The sequence below is a fragment of the Oncorhynchus mykiss genome, chromosome 10 (genome assembly GCF_013265735.2).
Source record: "Oncorhynchus mykiss isolate Arlee chromosome 10, USDA_OmykA_1.1, whole genome shotgun sequence".
NCBI classification, from domain to species: Eukaryota; Metazoa; Chordata; class Actinopteri; order Salmoniformes; family Salmonidae; genus Oncorhynchus; species Oncorhynchus mykiss.
In genome coordinates this window covers 39,028,077-39,050,031 of record NC_048574.1, presented here as the reverse complement: position 1 = coordinate 39,050,031, position 21,955 = coordinate 39,028,077, and the positions used below count along the sequence as shown (strand labels likewise).

Genomic DNA, 21,955 nt, shown 5'->3' with positions numbered 1-21,955 from the left:
ATAAAGACCTGCCTCTGATTGAGAACCAATCTAGGCAACCATAGACTTATATAAACACCTAGAATGAACACAACCCCATAAATCTACAAAAACCCCTAGACAGTGCAAACACCCTAGATGAGACAAAAAACATACATCACCCATATCACACCCTGGCCTAACCAAAAATAATAAAGAAAACAAAGATAACTAAGGCCAGGGCGTGACATGTGTACCTTGTTAATTTTTTGAATTTCTTTCCTTAATGCGTTTAAGCCAATCAGTTGAATTCAAGGCACACTTTACCTCTCTAGGGTACGTGGGGGTGCGTATACAGAAGATTTGATAAAAGACCAAGTCCATATTATGGCAAGAACAGCTCAAATAAGCAAAGAGAAACAACATTCCATCATTACTTTAAGACGTGAAGGTCAGTCAATCCGGAACATTTCATGAACTTTGAAAGTTTCTTCAAGTGCATTCGCAAAAACCATCAAGTGCTATGATGAAACTGGCTCTCATGAGGACCGCCACAGGAAAGGAAGACCCAGAGTTACCTCTGCTGCAGAGGATAAGTTCATTAGAGTTACCAGCCTCAGATTGCAGCCCAAATAAATGCTTCACAGTTCAAGTAACAGACACATCTCAACAACTGTTCAGAGGAGACTGCGTGAATCAGGCCTTCGTGGTTGAACTGCTTGGGCCAAGAAAATTGAGCAATGGACATTAGACCGGTGTAAATCTGTCCTTTGGTCTGAATAGTCCAAATATGAGATTTTTGGTTCCAACCGCCATGTCTTTGTGAGACGCAGAGTAGGTGAACGGATGATGTCCGCATATGTTGTTCCCACCATGTAGCATGAAGTGTGATGGTGTGGGGGTGCTTTGCTGGTGACACTGTCAGTGACTTATTTAGAATTCAAGGCACACTTAACCCCTCTAGGGTACGTGGGACGCTAGCGTCCCATCTGGCCAATATCCAGTGAGGTTGCAGAGCGCCAAATTCAATTACAGAAATGCTCATTATAAAAATTCAGAAAACAAAACATATTTTACATAGGTTTAAAGATTAAGTTCTTGTTAAACCAACCACAGTGTCATATTTATAAAATGCTTTTCGGCGAAAGCATACCTAGCCCAGAACATACCTAGCCGACAAATTATTACAAACAGTAACCAGCCAAGCAAAGGCGTTACAAAACTCAGAAATAGAGATAAAATTAATCCCTTACCTTTGATGATCTTCATATGGTGGCAATCAGAAGACATTAATTTACTCAATAAATGTTCCTTTTGTTCGATGAAGTCTCTTTATATCCAAAAACCTCAGTTTTGTTAGCACGTTTTCTTCAGTAATCCACAGGCTCAAACTCAGTCAAAACAATCAGACAAAAAAATCCAAATTGTATCTGTAAAATTCATAGAAACATGTCAAATGAAGTTTATACTCAATCCTCAGGTTGTTTTTTAGCCTAAATTATCTATAATATTTCAACAGGACAATAACGTTGTCAATATAAAAGGTAAACAAGAAATGCACATGCGCCTGAAAAAGCTCTGCGACACGTTAGGGTACACTCGTTCAGACTGGTCTTACTCCCTCATTTATAAGATTACAAGCCTGAAACGATTTCTAAAGACTGTTGACATCTAGTGGAAGGCATAGGAACTGAAAATGGAGTCCTAAGTCAATGGATACTGTAATGGCATTGAATAGAAAACTACAAAACAAAAAATAAATTACTTCCTGAATGGATTTGTCTCAGGTTTTTGCCTGCTAAATTAGTTCTGTTATACTCACAGACACTATTTTAACAGATTTGGAAACTTTAGAGTGTTTTCTATCCAAATCCAAATGCATATCATATCTTCTGGGCCCAAGTAGCAGGCCTTTGAATTTGGGCATGCTTTTCATCCAAAATTCCGAATGCTGCCCCCTACCCTAGAGAGATTAACCAGCATGGCTACCACAACATTCTGCAGCTATACGCCATCCCATCTGGTTTGCGAATTAGTCTCAATATCATTTGTTTTTCAACTGGACAATGACCCAACACACCTCCAGGCTGTGTAAGGGCTATTTGACCAAGAAGGAGAGTGATGGAGTGCTGGCCTCCACAATTACTCGACCTCAACCCAATTGAGATGGTTTGGGATGAGTTGGGCTGCAGAGTGAAGGAGAAGCAACTAACAAGTGCTCAGCATATGTGGGAACTTTTTCAAGACTGTTGGAAAAGCATTCTAGGTGAAGCTGGTTGTGATAATGCCAAGAGTGTGCAAAGCTGTCATCAAGGCAAAGGGTGACTACTTTGAAGAATCTAAAATCTAAAATATACTTTGATTTGTTTAACACTTTTTTGGTTACTACATAATTACATATGTGCTATTTCATAGTTTGATGTCTTCACTATTATTCTACAATGTAGAAAATAGTAAAGATGAAGAAAAACCCTGTAATGAGTAGGTGTGTCCAAACTTTTGACTGGTACTGTACTTATGCTCTCAATACACCCATTCAAATCAATGTATGCTTTATTACAATTTGGACACTGACACTACAGTATGATATGTAATGCCATAACTTATAATATGACTATGATATATGACATGTTCATGGACAATCATGGACCATAGAAACTGACCTTTTATCCTTTTGTATCAGTCAGATATGGTGGACCAAAATATCTTGAACTTCCTCCATGAGCGTGAGCATGGGGAGGTCTATAAGCTGCTATCATCCCACATGCTGATGACTGACCCCATCTCTGCTGACATCCTGGACAGTGAGTATTTATTCCTCCTTTTCACTCTCTCAGTACCACCCTTCTCAGTCCATCAGTACTGGGTCCATCTCCAGCCCTGGCACCACCAGGAATGCTCAGCTTAGGAGATGGCTGTGTATTTTACAATAGTGTTGTTTGATGAGAAGTTTACAATGTTCTTGCCTGTCTCAGAGTGTCTTGGACTGGTGGTGATGAGAAGTCATCTGTGATGTCTAATCAGAGAGCCCATCACCATATGAATTAGCTTTTACATAAATAGTATGGGCAAATGTTTTATTTTTTTACCCTGTTTTCTCCCCAATTTCGTTGTATCCAATTGTTTTAGTAGCTACTATCTTGTCTCATCGCTACAACTCCCATACGGGCTCGGGAGAGACAAAGGTTGAAAGTCATGCGTCCTCCGATACACAACCCAACCAAGCAGCACTGCTTATTAACACAGCGTGCATCCAACCTGGAAGCCAGCCACACCAATGTTTCGGAGGAAACACTGTGCACCTGGCAACCTTGGTTAGCGTGCACTGCGCCCGGCCCGCCACAGGAGTCGCTAGTGCGCGATGAGACAAGGATATCCCTACCGGCCAACCCCTACCTAACCCGGACGACGCTATGCCAATTGTGCATCGCCCCACGGACCTCCCGGTCGCGGCCGGTTACGACAGAGCCTGGGCACGAACCCAGAGTCTCTGGTGGCACAGTTGGCGCTTAACCACTGCGCCACCCGGGAGGCCTGGGTGACATTTAACAAACATTTAAAACATAATTATGTTGTTGTTCATCCACAGGTCTTAACTAGGGTAGCTGAATAAACATTTGTTCTATTTAGTTTTTCTTATTGGCACTATGTTACAGAACAATTATTCAAGTTGGATATAACTTATTTCATGGATGATATCCCCATGTCATGAATTATACATCAAAGCATGCAGTGGCCGAGCAGTCACACACCAAAACCTCCAACACAAGCAGCGATTTTATTCCAGCAGTGGGGGAAATTCTGTTTGACACAGTGTTAAATCTCTCCTGTAGGCATCCATCCAGTTCTATTGTATTTACATGACTATTGCCACTGTGCTTTAGGAGTTCATACTGTACTGTTCTGTTCTTCTGCCGATCTTTCAGCGCGCGTGTTTTAGGGACCACCTGCTATAGACGTCTGACTGCCAATATTTTCACGTGATTCTACATGTAAAATCGGTGCGCACTTGGTATAGCAAATTACGGCCAGCACTCTGTTCAGATGTGCTAAGTACGCTCGGCTATAAAACTATATTGGTGTGATGGAGCCCTTAAATATAGAGCAGGTTGACGTTTATTGGATTGCTGGACAGTTTGGTCCTATGATGAGTCCTTTAGCTAAAAATAGTAGCTGGCCTAGCTGCGTGGATAGGAGTTTTAATCACTGTTATGGTAGCGTCAGTAATCCACAGCAGTGCTGCCTGTATCTAGGGCTCTAGAGACTGACCTCAATCCCACGCTACAATTGTGCTCTTCTGAGAAAGAGACGGGTGTGGAATCGTCTGGGTCTATGTTTAGAACTACAGGAATACAAAGCATAACTGTATTCCTGTACGATACTGTCTCTGGAATAATCATCATCTCCTCCTAGCCTCATTCACAATAGGCAATTCCTGTATTTGTCTTTCATCTCCTTTCTTTCATGTAAAACAACACTGCTTCAGGCCTACTGAGTGGAGCAGTGGTCTAAGGCACTGCATCGCAGTGCTAGCTGTGCCACTAGAGAGTCTGGGTTAGAGTCCAGGCTCTGTCGCTGCGACCAGGAAACCCGTGGGGCGGTGTCCAATTGGCTCAGCATCATCCAGGTTAGGGGAGGGTTTGGCCGGCAGGGATGTCTGAGTTTCATCGTGCACTAGCAACTCCTGTGGCGGGCAGGGTGCAGTGCACGCTGACAGGTCGCCTGGTGTATGGTGTTTTAATTGTTTATTTTTTATTATTATTATTTTTTAAATTGGGGGGGGGGGTGGATCAGCTTCAATATTGTGAATAGATTGTTGCTTCCATCAATGTAATTGTCTGCGTCAGTTCCAATCCCCCATATATTTTGGGGGTAAATATACCTACATACATACAGTGCCTTGCGAAAGTATTCGGCCCCCTTGAACTTTGCGACCTTTTGCCACATTTCAGGCTTCAAACATAAAGATATAAAACTGTATTTTTTTGTGAAGAATCAACAACAAGTGGGACACAATCATGAAGTGGAACGACATTTATTGGATATTTCAAACTTTTTTAACAAATCAAAAACTGAAAAATTGGGCGTGCAAAATTATTCAGCCTCTTTACTTTCAGTGCAGCAAACTCTCTCCAGAAGTTCAGTGAGGATCTCTGAATGATCCAATGTTGACCTAAATGACTAATGATGATAAATACAATCCACCTGTGTGTAATCAAGTCTCTGTATAAATGCACCTGCACTGTGATGGTCTCAGAGGTCCGTTAAAAGCGCAGAGAGCATCATGAAGAACAAGGAACACACCAGGCAGGTCCGAGATACGGTTGTGAAGAAGTTTAAAGCCGGATTTGGATAAAAAAGACAAAAAGATTTCCCAAGCTTTAAACATCCCAAGGAGCACTGTACAAGCGATAATATTGAAATGGAAGGAGTATCAGACCACTGCAAATCTACCAAGATCTGGCCGTCCCTCTAAACTTTCAGCTCATACAAGGAGAAGACTGATCAGAGATGCAGCCAAGAGGCCCATGATCACTCTGGATGAACTGCAGAGATCTACAGCTGAGGTGGGAGATTCTGTCAATAGGACAACAATCAGTCGTATATTGCACAAATCTGGCCTTTATGGAAGAGTGGCAAGAAGAAAGCCATTTCTTAAAGATATTCATAAAAAGTGTAGTTTAAAGTTTGCCACAAGCCACCTGGGAGACACACCAAACATGTGGAAGAAGGTGCTCTGGTCAGATGAAACCAAAATTGAACTTTTTGGCAACAATGCAAAACGTTATGTTTGGCGTAAAAGCAACACAGCTCATCACTCTGAACACACCATCCCCACTGTCAAACATGGTGGTGGCAGCATCATGGTTTGGGCCTGCTTTTCTTCAGCAGGGACAGGGAAGATGGTTAAAATTGATGGGAAGATGGATGGAGCCAAATACAGGACCATTCTGGAAGAAAACCTGATGGAGTCTGCAAAAGACCTGAGACTGGGACGGAGATTTGTCTTCCAACAAGACAATGATCCAAAACATAAAGCAAAATCTACAATGGAATGGTTCAAAAATAAACATATCCAGGTGTTAGAATGGCCAAGTCAAAGTCCAGACCTGAATCCAATCGAGAATCTGTGGAAAGAACTGAAAACTGCTGTTCACAAATGCTCTCCATCCAACCTCACTGAGCTCGAGCTGTTTTGCAAGGAGGAATGGGAAAAAATTTCAGTCTCTCGATGTGCAAAACTGATAGTGACATACCCCAAGCGACTTACAGCTGTAATCGCAGCAAAAGGTGGCGCTACAAAGTATTAACTTAAGGGGGCTGAATAATTTTGCACGCCCAATTTTTCAGTTTTTGATTTGTTAAAAAAGTTTGAAATATCCAATAAATGTCGTTCCACTTCATGATTGTGTCCCACTTGGTGTTGATTCTTCACAAAAAAATAAAGTTTTATATCTTTATGTTTGAAGCCTGAAATGTGGCAAAAGGTCGCAAAGTTCAAGGGGGCCGAATACTTTCGCAAGGCACTGTACATACATACCCATATATATATCATATATACAGTGGGGAGAACAAGTATTTGATACACTGCCGATTTTGCAGGTTTCTCTACTTACAAAGCATGTCTGTTACTTTTATCATAGGTACACTTCAACTGTGAGAGACGGAATCTAAAACAAAATCCAGAAAATCACATTGTATGATTAAGCAATTAATTCGCATTTTATTGCATGACATAAGTATTTGATACATCAGAAAAGCAGAACTTAATATTTGGTACAGAAACCTTTGTTTGCAATTACAGAGATCATACGTTTCCTGTAGTTCTTGACCAGGTTTGCACACACTGCAGCAGGGATTTTGGCCCACTCCTCCATACAGACATTTTCCAGATCCTTCAGGTTTCGGGGCTGTCGCTGGGCAATACGGACTTTCAGCTCCCTCCAAAGATTTTCTATTGGGTTCAGGTCTGGAGACTGGCTAGGCCACTCCAGGACCTTGAGATGCTTCTTACGGAGCCACTCCTTAGTTGCCCTGGCTGTGTGTTTCGGGTCGTTGTCATGCTGGAAGACCCAGCCACGACCCATCTTCAATGCTCTTACTGAAGGAAGGAGGTTGTTGGCCAAGATCTCGCGATACATGGCCCCATCCATCCTTCCCTCAATACGGTGCAGTCGTTCTGTCCCCTTTGCAGAAAAGCATCCCCAAAAAATGATGTTTCCACCTCCATGCTTCACGGTTGGGATGGTGTCCTTGGGGTTGTACTCATCCTTCTTCTTCCTCCAAACACGGCGAGTGGAGTTTAGACCAAAAAGCTCTATTTTTGTCTCATCAGACCATATGACCTTCTCCCATTCCTCCTCTGGATCATCCAGATGGTCATTGGCAAACTTCAGACGGGCCTGGACATGCGCTGGCTTGAGCAGGGGGACCTTGTGTGCGCTGCAGGATTTTAATCCATGACGGTGTAGTGTGTTACTAATGGTTTTCTTTGAGACGGTGGTCCCAGCTCTCTTCAGGTCATTGACCATGTCCTGCCGTGTAGTTCTGGGCTGATCCCTCACCTTCCTCATGATTATTGATGCCCCACGAGGTGAGATCTTTCATGGAGCCCCAGACCGAGGGTGATTGACCGTCACCTTGAACTTCTTCCATTTTCTAATAATTGTGCCAACAGTTGTTGCCTTCTCACCAAGCTACTTGCCTATTGTCCTGTAGCTCATCCCAGCCTTGTGCAGGTCTACAATTTTACCCCTGATGTCCTTACACAGCTCTCTTGTCTTGGCCTTTGTGGAGAGGTTGGAGTCTGTTTGATTGAGTGTGTAGACAGGTGTCTTTTATACAGGTAACGAGTTCAAACAGGTGCAGTTAATACAGGTAATGAGTGGAGAACAGGAGGGCCTCTTAAAGAAAAACTAACAGGTCTGTGAGAGCAGGAATTCTTGCTGGTTGGTAGGTGATCAAATACTTATGTCATGCAAATTAATTACTTTCTGTACCAAATATTAAGTTCTGCTTTTCTGATGTATCAAATACTTATGTCATGCAATAAAATGCAAATTAATTACTGCTTCTCATGTTTAGCACACGGAATGCTTAGGAAGTCTGCAATTTTCTTTTGATTAATGTGCTGTTATCATTCTGTTGACAATTGCTATGGTAATGTGTGTTGCTCTGAGTTGAGGGATCATCACTAATACATACATTATGTCGGGTACTTCTAACTACTCTTGGATAATTTAACTCCGATACTTGAGTTGGAGCTTACAGTTCCACAGAGGAAGCATTTTACTTCTCTTTGAATCCACGTATATATGTAACAATGGAGGGATGATATCAGTCTTGGTTTGATAGGGAATTTTTTTTCTTCTGCACTTTAAATCCCAAATGTATCATTCTCCACAGATCTCTCTTTCTCTCTCTGTTAGAATGGCACAGGGCCATGCTTTATTTTCAGTCTAGCAGCAACACATTGGGTTTGGAGGCTTAATAAAAATTGTATACAGTGACAGTGAGTCTCCTCGGTGTGTTCAGTACATCTGAGCTAGTGCTTTGACAAGTCAGTGGAAGCATTATCTTGACCCAAGGTAACCCATTTAAAGAGGAGCCATGCACTCGCTAGAAAAAAAGAGGAGCCATGCACTCGCTAGAAAATGACATGACTGTGACCATGTGTCTGGATGAAGAGTATTTGGAACATCATCAGTGCTCAGTTTGTAAGAGTGTGTTGATGGCACAGTGACATACATACTCCCTCTCGTCCTCTCCCCCGCTGGTCTCGTTCCCCTGCCAAGTAAAACTTCAGCTGTAGGAACAACACTGCTCAGCCGTCCTATGACAACTGAAGCACACTATGTTGGGTTGAATGCCATTCACCGGGAGCTGTGTGATTTCCAGCCATGGGAGAAAGGCCAACATGTCTGAGCTGTCAGCGGTTGTGAGGAGCAGCAGTTGTAATGGCAAAAATAATCGCCATCATTCTTTTCCCTGAGATTTACCGGCTCTGTCAGAGATTCATCCATTGCACTCACATAAAGTATGAAACTATTTCAAAACAGAGTTTATCATGTTGCAATATGAAGACTACAAGAAGATATACACTACATGACCAAAAGTATGTGGACACCTGCTTGTCGAACATCTCATTCCAAACTCAGGGGCATTAATATAGAGTTGGTTCCACCTTTTCTGCTATAACAACCTCCACTCTTCTGGGAAGGCTTTCCTCTAGATGTTGGAACATTGCTGCGGGGACTTGCTTCCGTTCAGTCAACAGGGGCATTATTGAGGTTAGGCATTGATGTTGGGTGATTAGGCCTGGCTCACATTCCAATTCATCCCAAAGGTTTTCGATGGGGTTGAGGTCAGAGCTCTGTGCAGGCCAGTCAAGTTCTTCCACACCGATCTCGACAAACCGTTTCTGTATGGACCTCGCTTTGTGCACAGGGGAATTGTCATGCTGTAACAGGAAAGGCCCTTCCCCAAAAAAAGTTAGAAACACATAATCGTCTAGAATGTCATTGTATGCTGTAGCATTAAGATTTCCCTTCACCCAAACCATGAAAAACAGTGTATATATATATATATATATATATATATATATATATATATTATCATCTAAGAAAGGAAGAGCCTATAGAAGATTTGGCAGTAAAATAAATCTCAATTTATTTTTCTTTACGACGAGCATTATGTTTTGTTGAAGACACTCCAGCTAACTCCCGTCTGCTCTTTTTTCCAGGTAAGACACACATTGAGTTCTGCTGTCATTTAGCCAGAGGAAACAGCCACCCAAAAGAACCGCCTACATATGAGTATGTTAAATTTGTCGGAGATTTGAAGTTTCATAACAATGGTGAGTGTTTCTGTTTTTCTACCTCCAGCTCACTTGACATTGGAATGTTGTGTAACACTTTGCAATGTTTTAGTTCCCAAATCTTTGTCTCCTTGACATATTCGCACAACAACAGAAGTGACTTTCCCTGTCAGCAGCCAGAACTATTGATTATCATCTGTATTTTATGTGCCATTTCATCTTTAGCTACTGACTGAGCTACAAACGGATAAAAAGACACCTAACTATGTAGTTATATTAATAAGGCCAACCTCTGCATTCTATTAAGTTTGGAATGAAGATTGGTGCCATGATTATGTCATGAAAACTTACTCAAGACATAAAGCAGGCAGACAATCAAACAGGTTTTTAAACCGTTTCAGAACTGCATATCTCATTGTGGATCACTATTCAAATATCAGGCTAATTGACTGGAAAATTAGACGTATGAGGAAATGTTTCCCTCTCTTCTGAAATGACACTCCGTATTGTTGGGTATTTCCATACTCTTTAAAGTGCGGGACTTCCAGTCATTTGAATAGCATAATGCCATAGTAAAGTCACCAGCGTGTGTGTTGAGATGGAAAGATTGTGTAAAGATATTTGGCACTCGTAGAATAACCCCACACAGCCAATCATAGATTTTTTAGTCTGATTTGCCATTACCCTCGGCTCTTAGCTGGAGATCACTACTCCAGTCCTCAGGGGCCACAATCCTGCTGATTTTCCTTGCTCCAATTAGTGTGTGATTAAAGGGGCAAGGACAAAAAACCCAGCACACACTGATGTGGCCAGGAAACACACAGCGCCTACATCCTCTTGTAACAGATATACCTGTGTGGGGTTGATGGTTGTCACCCAGTGTCTATAATATACTGTTGTAATACACCTAATGGATTGTAGTTGTTCATTCATATTTGCTATTCCTACATCCGTCCTCTGGTGAGATATTTAGAGTGACTGTTGTTTCTGTTGTTTCTGACTCACAGTGCCTACATCTTCTTGTAACGGGTTTGATTTGACATTACCAAGAACCCTGCCGTCATCGTTGGAAGAGCAGGTCTGCCTTGTTGCCACTGTACGATTAGTCACTCCGCAATTTTTAAAGGTAAGATCATGTTCTTTTGTAAAAATCTTTGCTGATTCTATTTGAGAACATACAGATGGTTTATGTCTGTGGATATTACGTGTAAAGAACCGTGGAAAGGTGTTGGAAGAGGGAGCAGAAAATAGTACATTTTGAAAATCCTTGTAAGGCCTGTTTTAGAGCTTTTTGCATTGTTAATCTTCATTAAATGCATGTAAAGTCATGTACTTATTTAGTCATGAAAGAGTAAGACATCACAAAACAGTTCTGAGATCTGGGACTTGAAAAATACTCCATATGTCAGAACTATACATTTTGAAGAAAGAACCTTATAATTCCAAGTCCTTGACTTCCAAGTCCTTGATATTTTATGCGATGGCCCTCTTTTGCAACCAGTTTTGTAGAAGAATGGCTCTGGCTAACATAAATAAATATAGGTACCTTGGAACATGTTTAAGGCCCATTGGAGAGGCATTGTCGTTTTGTCTATCATTCTATATATCAATACAAAAACTTCCCATAGGCTGAGTATTTCACCAAAACATATAAACTTTGCACATTTCATGGATAACTAGCAAGTAGTTTGCTTACTATGGGCATCAGAGACCAGACAATTATTTAAGTTTACTGATACAGATGTAAGCTTCAGCAATGTTCCTAGTTATTTGTCATTTTAGTGAACTATGGCTTTAACAAATATATGGTGAACATGAATTAATGTACTTGATAATGTGGTTTGAAGGAAGTGTATTCTCTTCATTTATGAATTACTTTACTTTTCTATGAAATAACCTTTTTACTCAACCCAAATCCACTTTTGAGAAAAACAATGTTACAATTACAACCCCCTCCCCTAAAAAAAACACATTTACAAATGTTCCAGGATTTTGATACTCTGTACTCTTACCTTTAAGGTGAGGGACTTCATGAGGAATTCATCACTGCAAAACAGTTCTGATGCTTTGATGCTCAATAACTCAAATCTAGAGTTTTCGCAGATAGAACTTTTTATAATTCCAAGGTAGAATAGGTTTTTATAGGATTTAATGACTGGTCTTAAATTCATATTTTTGTTTCTTTGACCAGGATTTGTGTAATGTGGAAGGTCCCTGTGATGAATTCACATCCAGACACAGCCTTGAATGGAAGTTCCTGTTCTTAGATCACAGGTAAGAGGAGCTGAGAAACATCTGTTCCATCTGTTATCAGTCTTTAATTTGATAAGTTTCATAGCCTTTCATAGCCTGATGGAAAGCTACACTATCATCGATGCCCATCTACTGACATCCTCTGGGCTGCACATCTTTAACACTACAGGAACACATAGATTTAAGAGGACAACTGCTGTTCTCTCCTTTCCCCTATGTTGGCATTAACATGATATTGTTGTTTGTAAACTCTGTTAAGTCGTGTGTCATATGCCACGCTGTGTGTCCCTTGGTTACGTGCCATCTGATTGGCTTTGGGTGATCAGGCTCAGTGATCAGCAGAGACTGCTGCTGCTGCTAGTAGCGTGACTGACTGATTGTGCTAGTTTCCACCGTGTGGCCGGGCCTCCTCACCCAGTAAGGCCTTTAAACCTGCTGCCATGCCCTGGATAGTGACAGGGGAGCCCCAAGATTAGTCTGCAACACCAAGAGATAACGACCCTGTAAGAAACATCCCAGACTGCTACGTTCTATCATTCATGACACCAGCGCTGCAGTATCAAATCAAATCCATTAACATTTGTTTTTTCATGTTTATTCTACTACAGACACATTAATTACACATTTAAATTACATTATGTGAGCTGAACATAAAATAGAAAATGAACAAATATATAAAAGCATTTTCCTTAAAGTATAATTTTTTGCAAGTACTAATGTTAATGTCCCCACTACAACAACAAAAATACTTAAATACATGTAATTTTGTCTCTGAAACATTTAATTGAAATACTGTAGAATTCCATTCATTCCTATGGACATCTGCTTCTTCTGGGGAGTGCCAATATGGCCAACCGGTGGTTTCAAAGCCTCTCATTGGCCAATACATAGCATCAGCAATCCAGGGTTTATATATTATTGGGTAAAACCAGGGGAGGAAATTGTACGTTGTGTCCTCTGCTGAGCTATAATTGGACATCTACTGTGCTGGGTTACATTAATGGCTGCCTCCATAATGTGACCTGCATGCCATTCTGAATTTGGCTTATGGGGGCCTAGGCTAAATGGATTTAACTGAGCATTGATGAATGAAATGCATCAAGTGAGCCAAAATCAAGTCATAATCATAGCTGTGATTATACAACATTGCCATGTTTATGCATTTTTGAGGCATGAGAAACGTCCCACTCGCTCAGCCCTAACCAATTTAGAGAGTTGATATTCTGTCAACGTGTCATATCAGTATGCATAAGATGAGATTCTATTGCCCTGTGTGCTTGAGACAATACAGACTTGTTAGGTTTATTTAATCATAATGTTTATGAATTTTTCAATGTACTTGTCAAGGTAGTTATGGAATTATCAATCAAGTTATTCTCTTCAGGGTATAAAATGGTAAATTCGGACAAAATAAATACTCTAGTTATTGTCCCAGTTTAACCAGTCTATTGTTGCCATAAAACATAGTTGTTTAATATCTTGATTATTCTCTCTCTTCAGAGCTTCACCAATCATTGGCTACTTGCCCTTTGAGGTTCTTGGGACTTCTGGCTACGATTACTATCATGTGGATGACTTGGAGCTTATAGCGCGGTGTCATAAGCAATGTAAGCAACTCTCTCCACGTTCTCTCTCTTTCACCCCCCCTTCTCCTACCCTATCTCGCTCTCCCTCCCTACCACAGGATCCAGGCAGCCATTTCACAGAAATAGGTCCTCCTGCTGTAGTTACATTTCTATTTCTGCTTCACCAATGAGCATTAAAAGCCTGGAACTATGAGGCTGCTTAGAGTTTTTCACCCCTGCCCCGATATTTTAGGATGATGCAAACATCTCCTACCTTGTACACTGTGAACTAGGGCAGTGTGGTGTAGTGGTTTGTATATGCCTGACTGCTGAAAATATCCCTCTGTCTTGTGTTGTCTTCACAGTAATGCAGTTTGGGAAGGGTAAATCCTGCTACTATCGGTTTCTAAGCAAGGGTCAGCAGTGGATCTGGCTCCAGACACACTACTACATTACATACCACCAGTGGAACTCCAAGCCAGAGTTCATAGTGTGCACTCACACAGTCGTCAGGTAAACCTAATTCCTCTGTCACTCTCTGTCATGTTTGGTATTGTATACTCTAACGCCTCCTGAGGGGGAGAAAGTTATCGCCTCCCTGTAGTTCGAGATCAGTCGAGTGTAGAGCTATTGAACCTTATCTACTGCATTAGGGGTCTGTGGTATCTGTCTGTCATTTGATATTGTACATTTAGGATGAATATAATGGGAAAGCTTGACTTATGGGCAGATCATTTGGCATTTGATCTTTCTTTCTATTGCACTCTTTCACGGACTTGTAGTTATGCGGAGGTGCGAGCGGAGAAGAGGAGAGAGTTTGGCTTGGAGGAGACGTCCCCTGACATGGCCACTTCGTCATCCATGAAGGTATGAAGAAGAGACTCTACGATCAAATATAAATGATGAATCGTGAAGAATGTTACAATAACATACAGTATTCAAGTTTCATAATGCGTAGCCATTTTACCAAGGCGAGTTCCAGTTGTAGTAATCATGTACAGTAGTGCTTTAACTTCCCACTCCAATGTCAGTGTTCAGAACTGAATGGGATGATGAATTGCCATGGAAATACGGCTCTATCCAGTGTCAGGCTGTTAATTCAGGGTAAAAGCAGATGTGTGTTCCAAATCTTGTTTTTGGTGCTGTCAGTACTTAATGCTCCTCTATCCTGTGTGTTTCAGGCTCAGGAGGTGTACCTGGACATCTGTCCCAATCTGGACCCCTCCGGACTGGACAGGATGAGCGGGGCACGCTCAGTGTCCTCCCACAGCTCCCGGAAGTCCTCCCACACGGCCCTGTCCGACACGGCATGTCAGTCCCCCTGCTGCTCTCTTTGTCCAGCTAACCCAAACACCCCCATACTGGATCAGTCCGTTCCGACTTGAACCCTGTACCATACAACACCACTCTCACCCTATTCCAAACTCTGCACCACCACACACTTACTTAATGTATACTATTTTGAATTTAGATGGTTAATTATGAAGTATGCATAACCTTCTACAGTACCTATTGAAACATTTTTCCCAGCAGCCAACTCATCTTTGCGGTACACAGATGCTTGCACACCATCACGGCAGTCTGCATCCATCGCTGGGACAGAGAAGAATTTGTCCAGACTCGCACCCAGTAGTGCAAAGGTAGACTTTGGGGCTAAACTCTTTTGACCTCCTTCCCCAACTAAGCCTCCCCCTTTCTCCTACCTGCAGCCAGCACTCCGCAATGGTTGGTGTTGAGTTTTCCTGTCTGTCACCTGCCTGCCTGCTCACGGTTTGTCTTGTAGTCTCACAGTATTATGACTGCTTGTTCTTGTTTGTTGGTTTAATTGCTCGTTCAATTGCGTGAAATGCTTCCACACCCACTTGATTTTAGACCACACCAACGCCATTTAGGATGACCATAATTTAGATGTAAATATAGCTGATGTTTAACTTCTACACTGAACAAAAATATAAATGCAACATGCAACATTTTCAAAGACTTTACCTCAGTTACAATTCATACTAAGAAATCAGTCAATTGAAATGAATTCATTAGGCCTTAATCTATGGATTTCTAATGACTGGGAATAAAGATATGCATCTGTTGGTCACAGATACCTTGAAAAAAAGGTAGGGGCTTGGATCAGAAAACCAGTCAGTATCTGGTGTGACCACCATTTGCAGCGTGACATCTCCTTCGCATAAAGTTGATTAGGCTGTTGATTGTGGCCTGTGGAATGTTGTCCCACTCCTCTTCGAAGTTGCTGGATATTGGTGGGAACTGGAACACACTGTCATACACGTCGATCAGGAGCATCCCAAACATGCTCAATGGGTGACAAATCTGGTGAGTATGCATGCCATGGAAGAACTAGGACATTTTCAGCTTCCAGGAATTGTATGAAGATCCTTGCGACATGGGGCCATGCATTATCATGCTGAAACATGAGGTGATGGTGGCGGATTAATGGCACAACAATGGGCCTCAAGATCTCATCACGGTATCTCTGTACATTCAAAATGCCATCGATAAAATGCAATTGGGTTTGTTGTTCCGTAGTTTATGCCTGCCTATACCATAACCCCATTGCCACCATGGGGTACTCTGTTGACAACGTTGACATCAACAAACCACTCGCCCACACGATGCCTTACACGCTGCCGGGATTAATTTGTGAAGAGCACACTTCTCCAGCGTGCCATTGGCCATCGATGGTGGGCATTTGCCCACTGAAGTCGGTTACGACGCCGAACTGCAGTCAGGTCATGACTCTGGTGAGGACGACGAGTACGCAGATGAGCTTGCCTGAGACGGTTTCTGATATTTTGTGCTGAAAGTATTTGGTTGTGCAAACCCATAGTTTCATCAGCTGTCCGGGTTTCTGGTCGTAGTCGATCCTGTGGGTGAAGAAGCTGGATGTGGAAGTTCTGGGCTGGCGCGGTTACAAGTGGTCTGCGGTTGTGAGGCTGGTTGGACGTACTGCCAAATTCTCTAAAATGATATTGGAGGCGGCTTATGGTAGAGAAATGAACATTCAGTTGTCTGGCAACAGCTCAGGTGGTCTTCCTGTAGTCAGTATGCCAGTTGCACACTCCGTCAAAACTTGAGACATCTGTGGCATTGTGTTGTGTGACGAAACTGCACATTTCAGAGAGGAATTGTATTGTCCCCAGTACAAGGTGCACCTGTGTAATGATCATGCTGTTTAATCAGCTTATTGATATGCAACACCTCAGGTGGATGGATTATCTTGGCAAATGAGAAATGCTCAGTAACAGAGATGTAAACAAATATGTGCACAAAATCTGAGAGAAATCAGCTTTTTGTACATATGGAACATTTCTGGTATCTTTTATTTCAGCTCATGAAACATGGGACCAACACTTTACATGTTGCTTTCATATTTTTGTTCAGTGTAGATGCAAAACTACTATTCTCATGTATGTTAAAATTGTCTCAAGATGATCACTTCAACTCATCTGAGATGAGGCCCAGTAAAACCATCTCCAACATCTACATGAAATGGAAACAAGAGCTGGAAGTGCTAATCAAGCTGTAATGATTGGGAGGGTGATTTCTGTGGTCCTCAAGTTATTGAGTGCTGTATTTCTGAACTACTGTAAAGCCCTCCTTGGCTCTGAAAATGTGTGTGTGAGCAGCTGTGAAGGCTTGTGCCAGAGCATGACCCATACATGGTACTGTGATATGAACTGCCTTTATCATGATGGCTGTGTATCCTATTCTTCCAGTCGCAGCAACAACAACAGAAGCCACAGCAGCAGCAACAGTCCATGTACCAGCAGCAGCCTCCTGAGCCTCAGCTAGGTGTCATGCACCAGCTCAAGGAGCAGCTGGAGGAGAGGACACGCATCCTGCAGATGGACATCAAGACTCAGCAACAGGAGCTGCATGACATCAAGGAGAAGCTGCAGCTGGCTAACCTCCAGGTAACCATGCTTACCGCTAGTCAGACGCCCTGCCTAAAACGATCCCAAAACCTAAGCTAATTGTTGTACAGTGGGATACAGTAGCTAATCCCTCCCTCGTGTGTGTGTGCGTGTGTGTGTGCGTATTTGTGCGCACTGTAGATGTTGTTACAGCAGCCGGTCCACAGTGACTTTGGACAGGTCCAACAGCAGCAGCAACAGGCTCAGCATCAGGGTCCAGGGAGACCAGCCCAGCAGCAGCAGCAGGCCCAGTCTGGGGTGATCAGGCAGGCTTCGAGCCACTCCAAACAGCCTCTTCATGGAGCCCACGGCTCGTCCCCTCACTCTCTCCTCACAGAGCACAGCACACCCTCCCCTCAGGTACCCCAGTTCTCCCTCCGTACTCTTATCCCAATAGCTTTCAACGTTTACTTTGTATAGAGTAAGCAGGGTAATATTCTGTCAAGATGTACAAGGAAGTGGGGTTTGCATGACTGTAGTCAACCTGGTAGTAGTTTCAGTGTTGTTGTTGTTGCTTTAGGTGCAGCAGAGGTTGATAAGGAGTGCAGGCGGGCAGATGCAGGCAGTCAGTCTCCCGGTGCAGACCCATGCCAACTTGACCATGCCCTTCTACAGCAACCCCATGATGTTCTCTCAGCAGACAACCACACAGGCACTGCAGGACGTAAACCAAAGACACTCAGACTCGGAGTTTAGCCAAGAGAGACAGCTACGGTGAGCCCTACAGACAGTAAACCACTCAGTCTGATTTCTTGTTGCAGAATTATTTTCAAGAACATTGTTGTCGAAAGTCTTCTTCATGGTCAGTGTAATTCAGCCTTTAGTTTGGTCTAAATTGAAGCAACATTTTGGGAAACAATTGACATGGGAAGCTGTATTTTATCAAAACAAAGCTTTATGAGTTGAAGTTGAAATCATATCTACATTGTATGAATTCCGAATGAAAGAACACCTGCTTTACACGTGCTTATGCTAACCTTGAAGAGAAAGTTTAGGGTTACATTGGAGAGGTAATAGTCTCATTGAGTCACAAAACCTTTTGTCCTGTCCATTGTACTCACACTGTGTTTGGAAAATTGAGAAATATATCACGGGTGGAAAATAACAGCTTGTGCAGTCTGTCCCCATGGCCCAGGAGGCTTTTTAAAATGTATTTTTTAGAAAGGTTGTAGTATTAGCTTTGAGAATGACACAGACTGTTCTTTCTGGCAGCATGCTGCTCAACCAGCCAGTGCAGACACTCGTACCTGATAGCCGTGTTAGCTCCCAGGCTTCCCAGTGCAACACAGCCATCCAGCAAACCAAGTAAGTGTGTGTAATCATTATGTAACAGACACATCTCAACATCAACTGTTCAGAGGAGACTGCGTGAATCAGACCTTCATGGTCCTTCAGACCTTCATGGTACACCAATAATAAGAAGAGACTTGCTTGGACCAAGAAACACGAGCAATGGTCATTAGACCGGTGGAAATCTGTCCTTTGGTCTGATTAATCCAAATTTGAGATTTTTGGTTCCAACCGCCGTGTCTTTGTGAGAAGCAGAGTAGGTGAACGGATGATCTCCGCATGTGTGGTTCCCACTCTGAAGGAGGAGGTGTGATGGTGTGGGGGTGCTTTGCTGGTGACACTGTCTGTGATTTATTTAGAATCCAAGGCACACTTAACCAGCATGCCTACCACAGCATTCTGCAGCAATACGCCATCCCATCCCATTTGTTTTTCAACAGGACAATGACCCAACACACCTCCAGGCTGTGTAAGGGCTATTTGACCTAGAAGGAGAGTGATGGAGTGCTGCATCAGATGACCTGGCCTCCACAATCACCCAACCTCAACCCAATTGAAATGGTTTGGGATGAGTTGGACCGCAGATTGAAGGAAAAGCAGCCAATAAGTGCTAAGCATATGTGGGAACTCCTTCAAGACTGCTGGAAAATCATTACAGGTGAAGCTGGTTGAGAGAATAAAAAGAGTCTGCAAAGCTGTCATCAAGGCAAATGGAGGCTAATTTGAAGAATGTAAAATATATTTTGATTTGTTTAACACTTTTTTTGGATACTACATGATTCCATATGTGTTATTTCATAGTTCTGATGTCTTCACTATTATTCAACAATGTGATCCTATAGTAAAAATAAAGAAAAACCCTTGAATGAGTAGGTGTGTGCAAACTTTTGACTGGTACTGTATATGTAGTGAAATATGGGAAGAATGAATGCATTTATCCTTGAACTGAACTGAATGTACTTAAAACACATGATATACCCTCAGTTGCAAAGAATCACACCATACCCACATTTTAGCACTACTGATCTACATACACTGAGTGTACAAAACATTAAGAACACCTTCCTAATATAGCGTTGCACCCCATTTTGTCCCCAGAACAGCCTCAATTCGTCAGGGCATGGACTCTACAAGGTGTCAAAAAGAGTTCCATAGGGATGCTGGCCCATGTTGATTCCAATGCTTCACACAGTTGTCTGGATGTACTTTGGGTGGTGGACCATCCTTGACACACACGGGAAACTGTTGAGCGTGAAAAACCCGGCAGCGTTGCAGTTCTTGACACACTCAAACCGGTGTGCCTGGCACCTACTACCATACCCCGTTCAAAGGCACTTAAATATTTTGTCTGGCCCATTCACCCTCTGGGCTCTATTTTAACAAACCTAACGCAATGGTAAATCTAAGCACATGCGTTATAGTTTCAGGGGTGTGGCAGAATTCATTTGGCTATTTTTACTATTACAAATATCAGCTCACTTGCTGGCATTGGCGTGAAAGGGCTGGGTTTTGATGAATAAACAAGTTGTGGGTGTGTCGAGGCTTGGCCCCTCACTGGCCAATCAGAACGTGCTCCATGGCGAAGTATGTGGTTCCTTTAAGTTGTGTATTTATGGTATTTTATACATTGAATCAACTCCAATTCCAATGTTAGTTCATTATAGTTTGTTAAATGTCTCACAGAAATTAAATAACAAAATGTAGACCTATCTTTGCTAAATATAGGGTAAGGGAGTCATTATAGTAGGCCTAGGGTAAGGGAGTCATTATAGTGGGCCTAGGGTAAGGGAGTCATTATAGTGGGCCTAGGGTAAGGGAGTCATTATAGTGGGCCTAGGGTAAGGGAGTCATTATAGTGGGCCTAGGGTAAGGGAGTCGTTATAGTGGGCCTAGGGTAAGGGAGTCATTATAGTGGGCCTAGGGTAAGGGAGTCATTATAGTGGGCCTAGGGTAAGGGAGTCATTATAGTGGGCCTAGGGTAAGGGAGTCATTATAGTGGGCCTAGGGTAAGGGAGTCATTATAGTGGGCCTAGGGTAAGGGAGTCATTATAGTGGGCCTAGGGTAAGGGAGTCATTATAGTGGGCCTAGGGTAAGGGAGTCATTATAGTGGGCCTAGGGTAAGGGAGTCATTATAGTGGGCCTAGGGTAAGGGAGTCATTATAGTGGGCCAAGGGTAAGGGAGTCATTATAGTGGGCCTAGGGTAAGGGTCATTATAGTGGGCCTAGGGTAAGGGAGTCATTATAGTGGGCCTAGGGTAAGGGAGGCTTTGGTTTTGAAAATATGAAACGCAAAACAAGCAATTGTCACAGGAAAATAACTTCTAAATACGAGGTTCACCGGTACAGATGTTCTCATTGCTCATTTCATAATGGGCATGGACACGTAGCTTACATCATGGAGGGGGTTTTATTTGTGTCCAAAACTGCACCTGCATGGCTAAAATAACGTGGGTCTCCCTATAATACATAGATAAAAATGGAATGTCAGTTCACTGTTTTGCGACTGTCAAACATACTTTTAAAAAAAATAAAGCCTTGGTGATTAAGAGGTAATTCAAAACGGTCTCAGGATCCAAACCGTTTATTGACAGTCTTGACTTTTTGGCGACTGCATTGGCAGGGGGAAAAAAATACTTAATTAAGAGGAGGGAGGCTATGCTTGGTTTTTAATCAAATAAAACAAAATGGGAAAAAAACTTTTGTTTTTTATGTTTCTAAATAACGTGCGTTTGACACTAACACCGCCGTAACACCAGCCGAAAATAGAGCCCTCTGAATGGCACACACATTCTGTAACTATCAACATAGTAAACGTATTTGACCTGTTGATTGCACCCATCCCTTCCCAGATACACCCTGGAGCAGCAGATGATGACCCCGTCGTTTCCCATGCAGCAGGTGAACTGCAACGCTGTCCTGGTCCCCTCTCCCGTCTTCACGTCCTCTATCATGATCCCTCACAACAGCTTTATCACGCACCAGGCCCAGCCCACCTACCACGCTCAGCAGCAGGCCTGCCAGCACTCTCTGCAGCTGCAGCAGCCCCAGCAGTTCTTTCAGGTACAGTAGTAGTCCTACTACTTGCAGTAGTGTGATAGCAGGCCTTGGGCTGGAGGGGTTTGGCTCACTCTGTAGAACTAGT

The 21,955-nt window shown here is 42.6% G+C and overlaps 1 protein-coding gene across 5 annotated transcripts in view; it reads left to right on the top strand.

Moving 5' to 3' along the window:
* LOC110533857 (neuronal PAS domain-containing protein 2) overlaps nt 1-21,955 on the top strand; it is a 71,834-nt gene that overhangs the window by 46,045 nt on the left and 3,834 nt on the right. For 2 of the 5 annotated variants that reach the window (XM_021618410.2, XM_021618411.2), the window contains exons 7-20: nt 2,642-2,762; nt 9,701-9,814; nt 10,783-10,901; nt 11,967-12,049; nt 13,529-13,635; nt 13,959-14,106; nt 14,376-14,460; nt 14,775-14,904; nt 15,124-15,233; nt 17,325-17,522; nt 17,664-17,882; nt 18,043-18,236; nt 18,735-18,827; nt 21,663-21,873. In XM_021618410.2, coding sequence (XP_021474085.2) covers nt 2,642-2,762; nt 9,701-9,814; nt 10,783-10,901; nt 11,967-12,049; nt 13,529-13,635; nt 13,959-14,106; nt 14,376-14,460; nt 14,775-14,904; nt 15,124-15,233; nt 17,325-17,522; nt 17,664-17,882; nt 18,043-18,236; nt 18,735-18,827; nt 21,663-21,873 — 1,932 coding nt within the window. Of the gene's footprint in view, nt 1-2,641; nt 2,763-9,700; nt 9,815-10,782; nt 10,902-11,966; nt 12,050-13,528; nt 13,636-13,958; nt 14,107-14,375; nt 14,461-14,774; nt 14,905-15,123; nt 15,234-17,324; nt 17,523-17,663; nt 17,883-18,042; nt 18,237-18,734; nt 18,828-19,252; nt 19,323-21,662; nt 21,874-21,955 lie in introns of those variants that run through there. The other 3 variants (XM_021618412.2, XM_021618414.2, XM_021618413.2) reach the window with 3 other exon arrangements.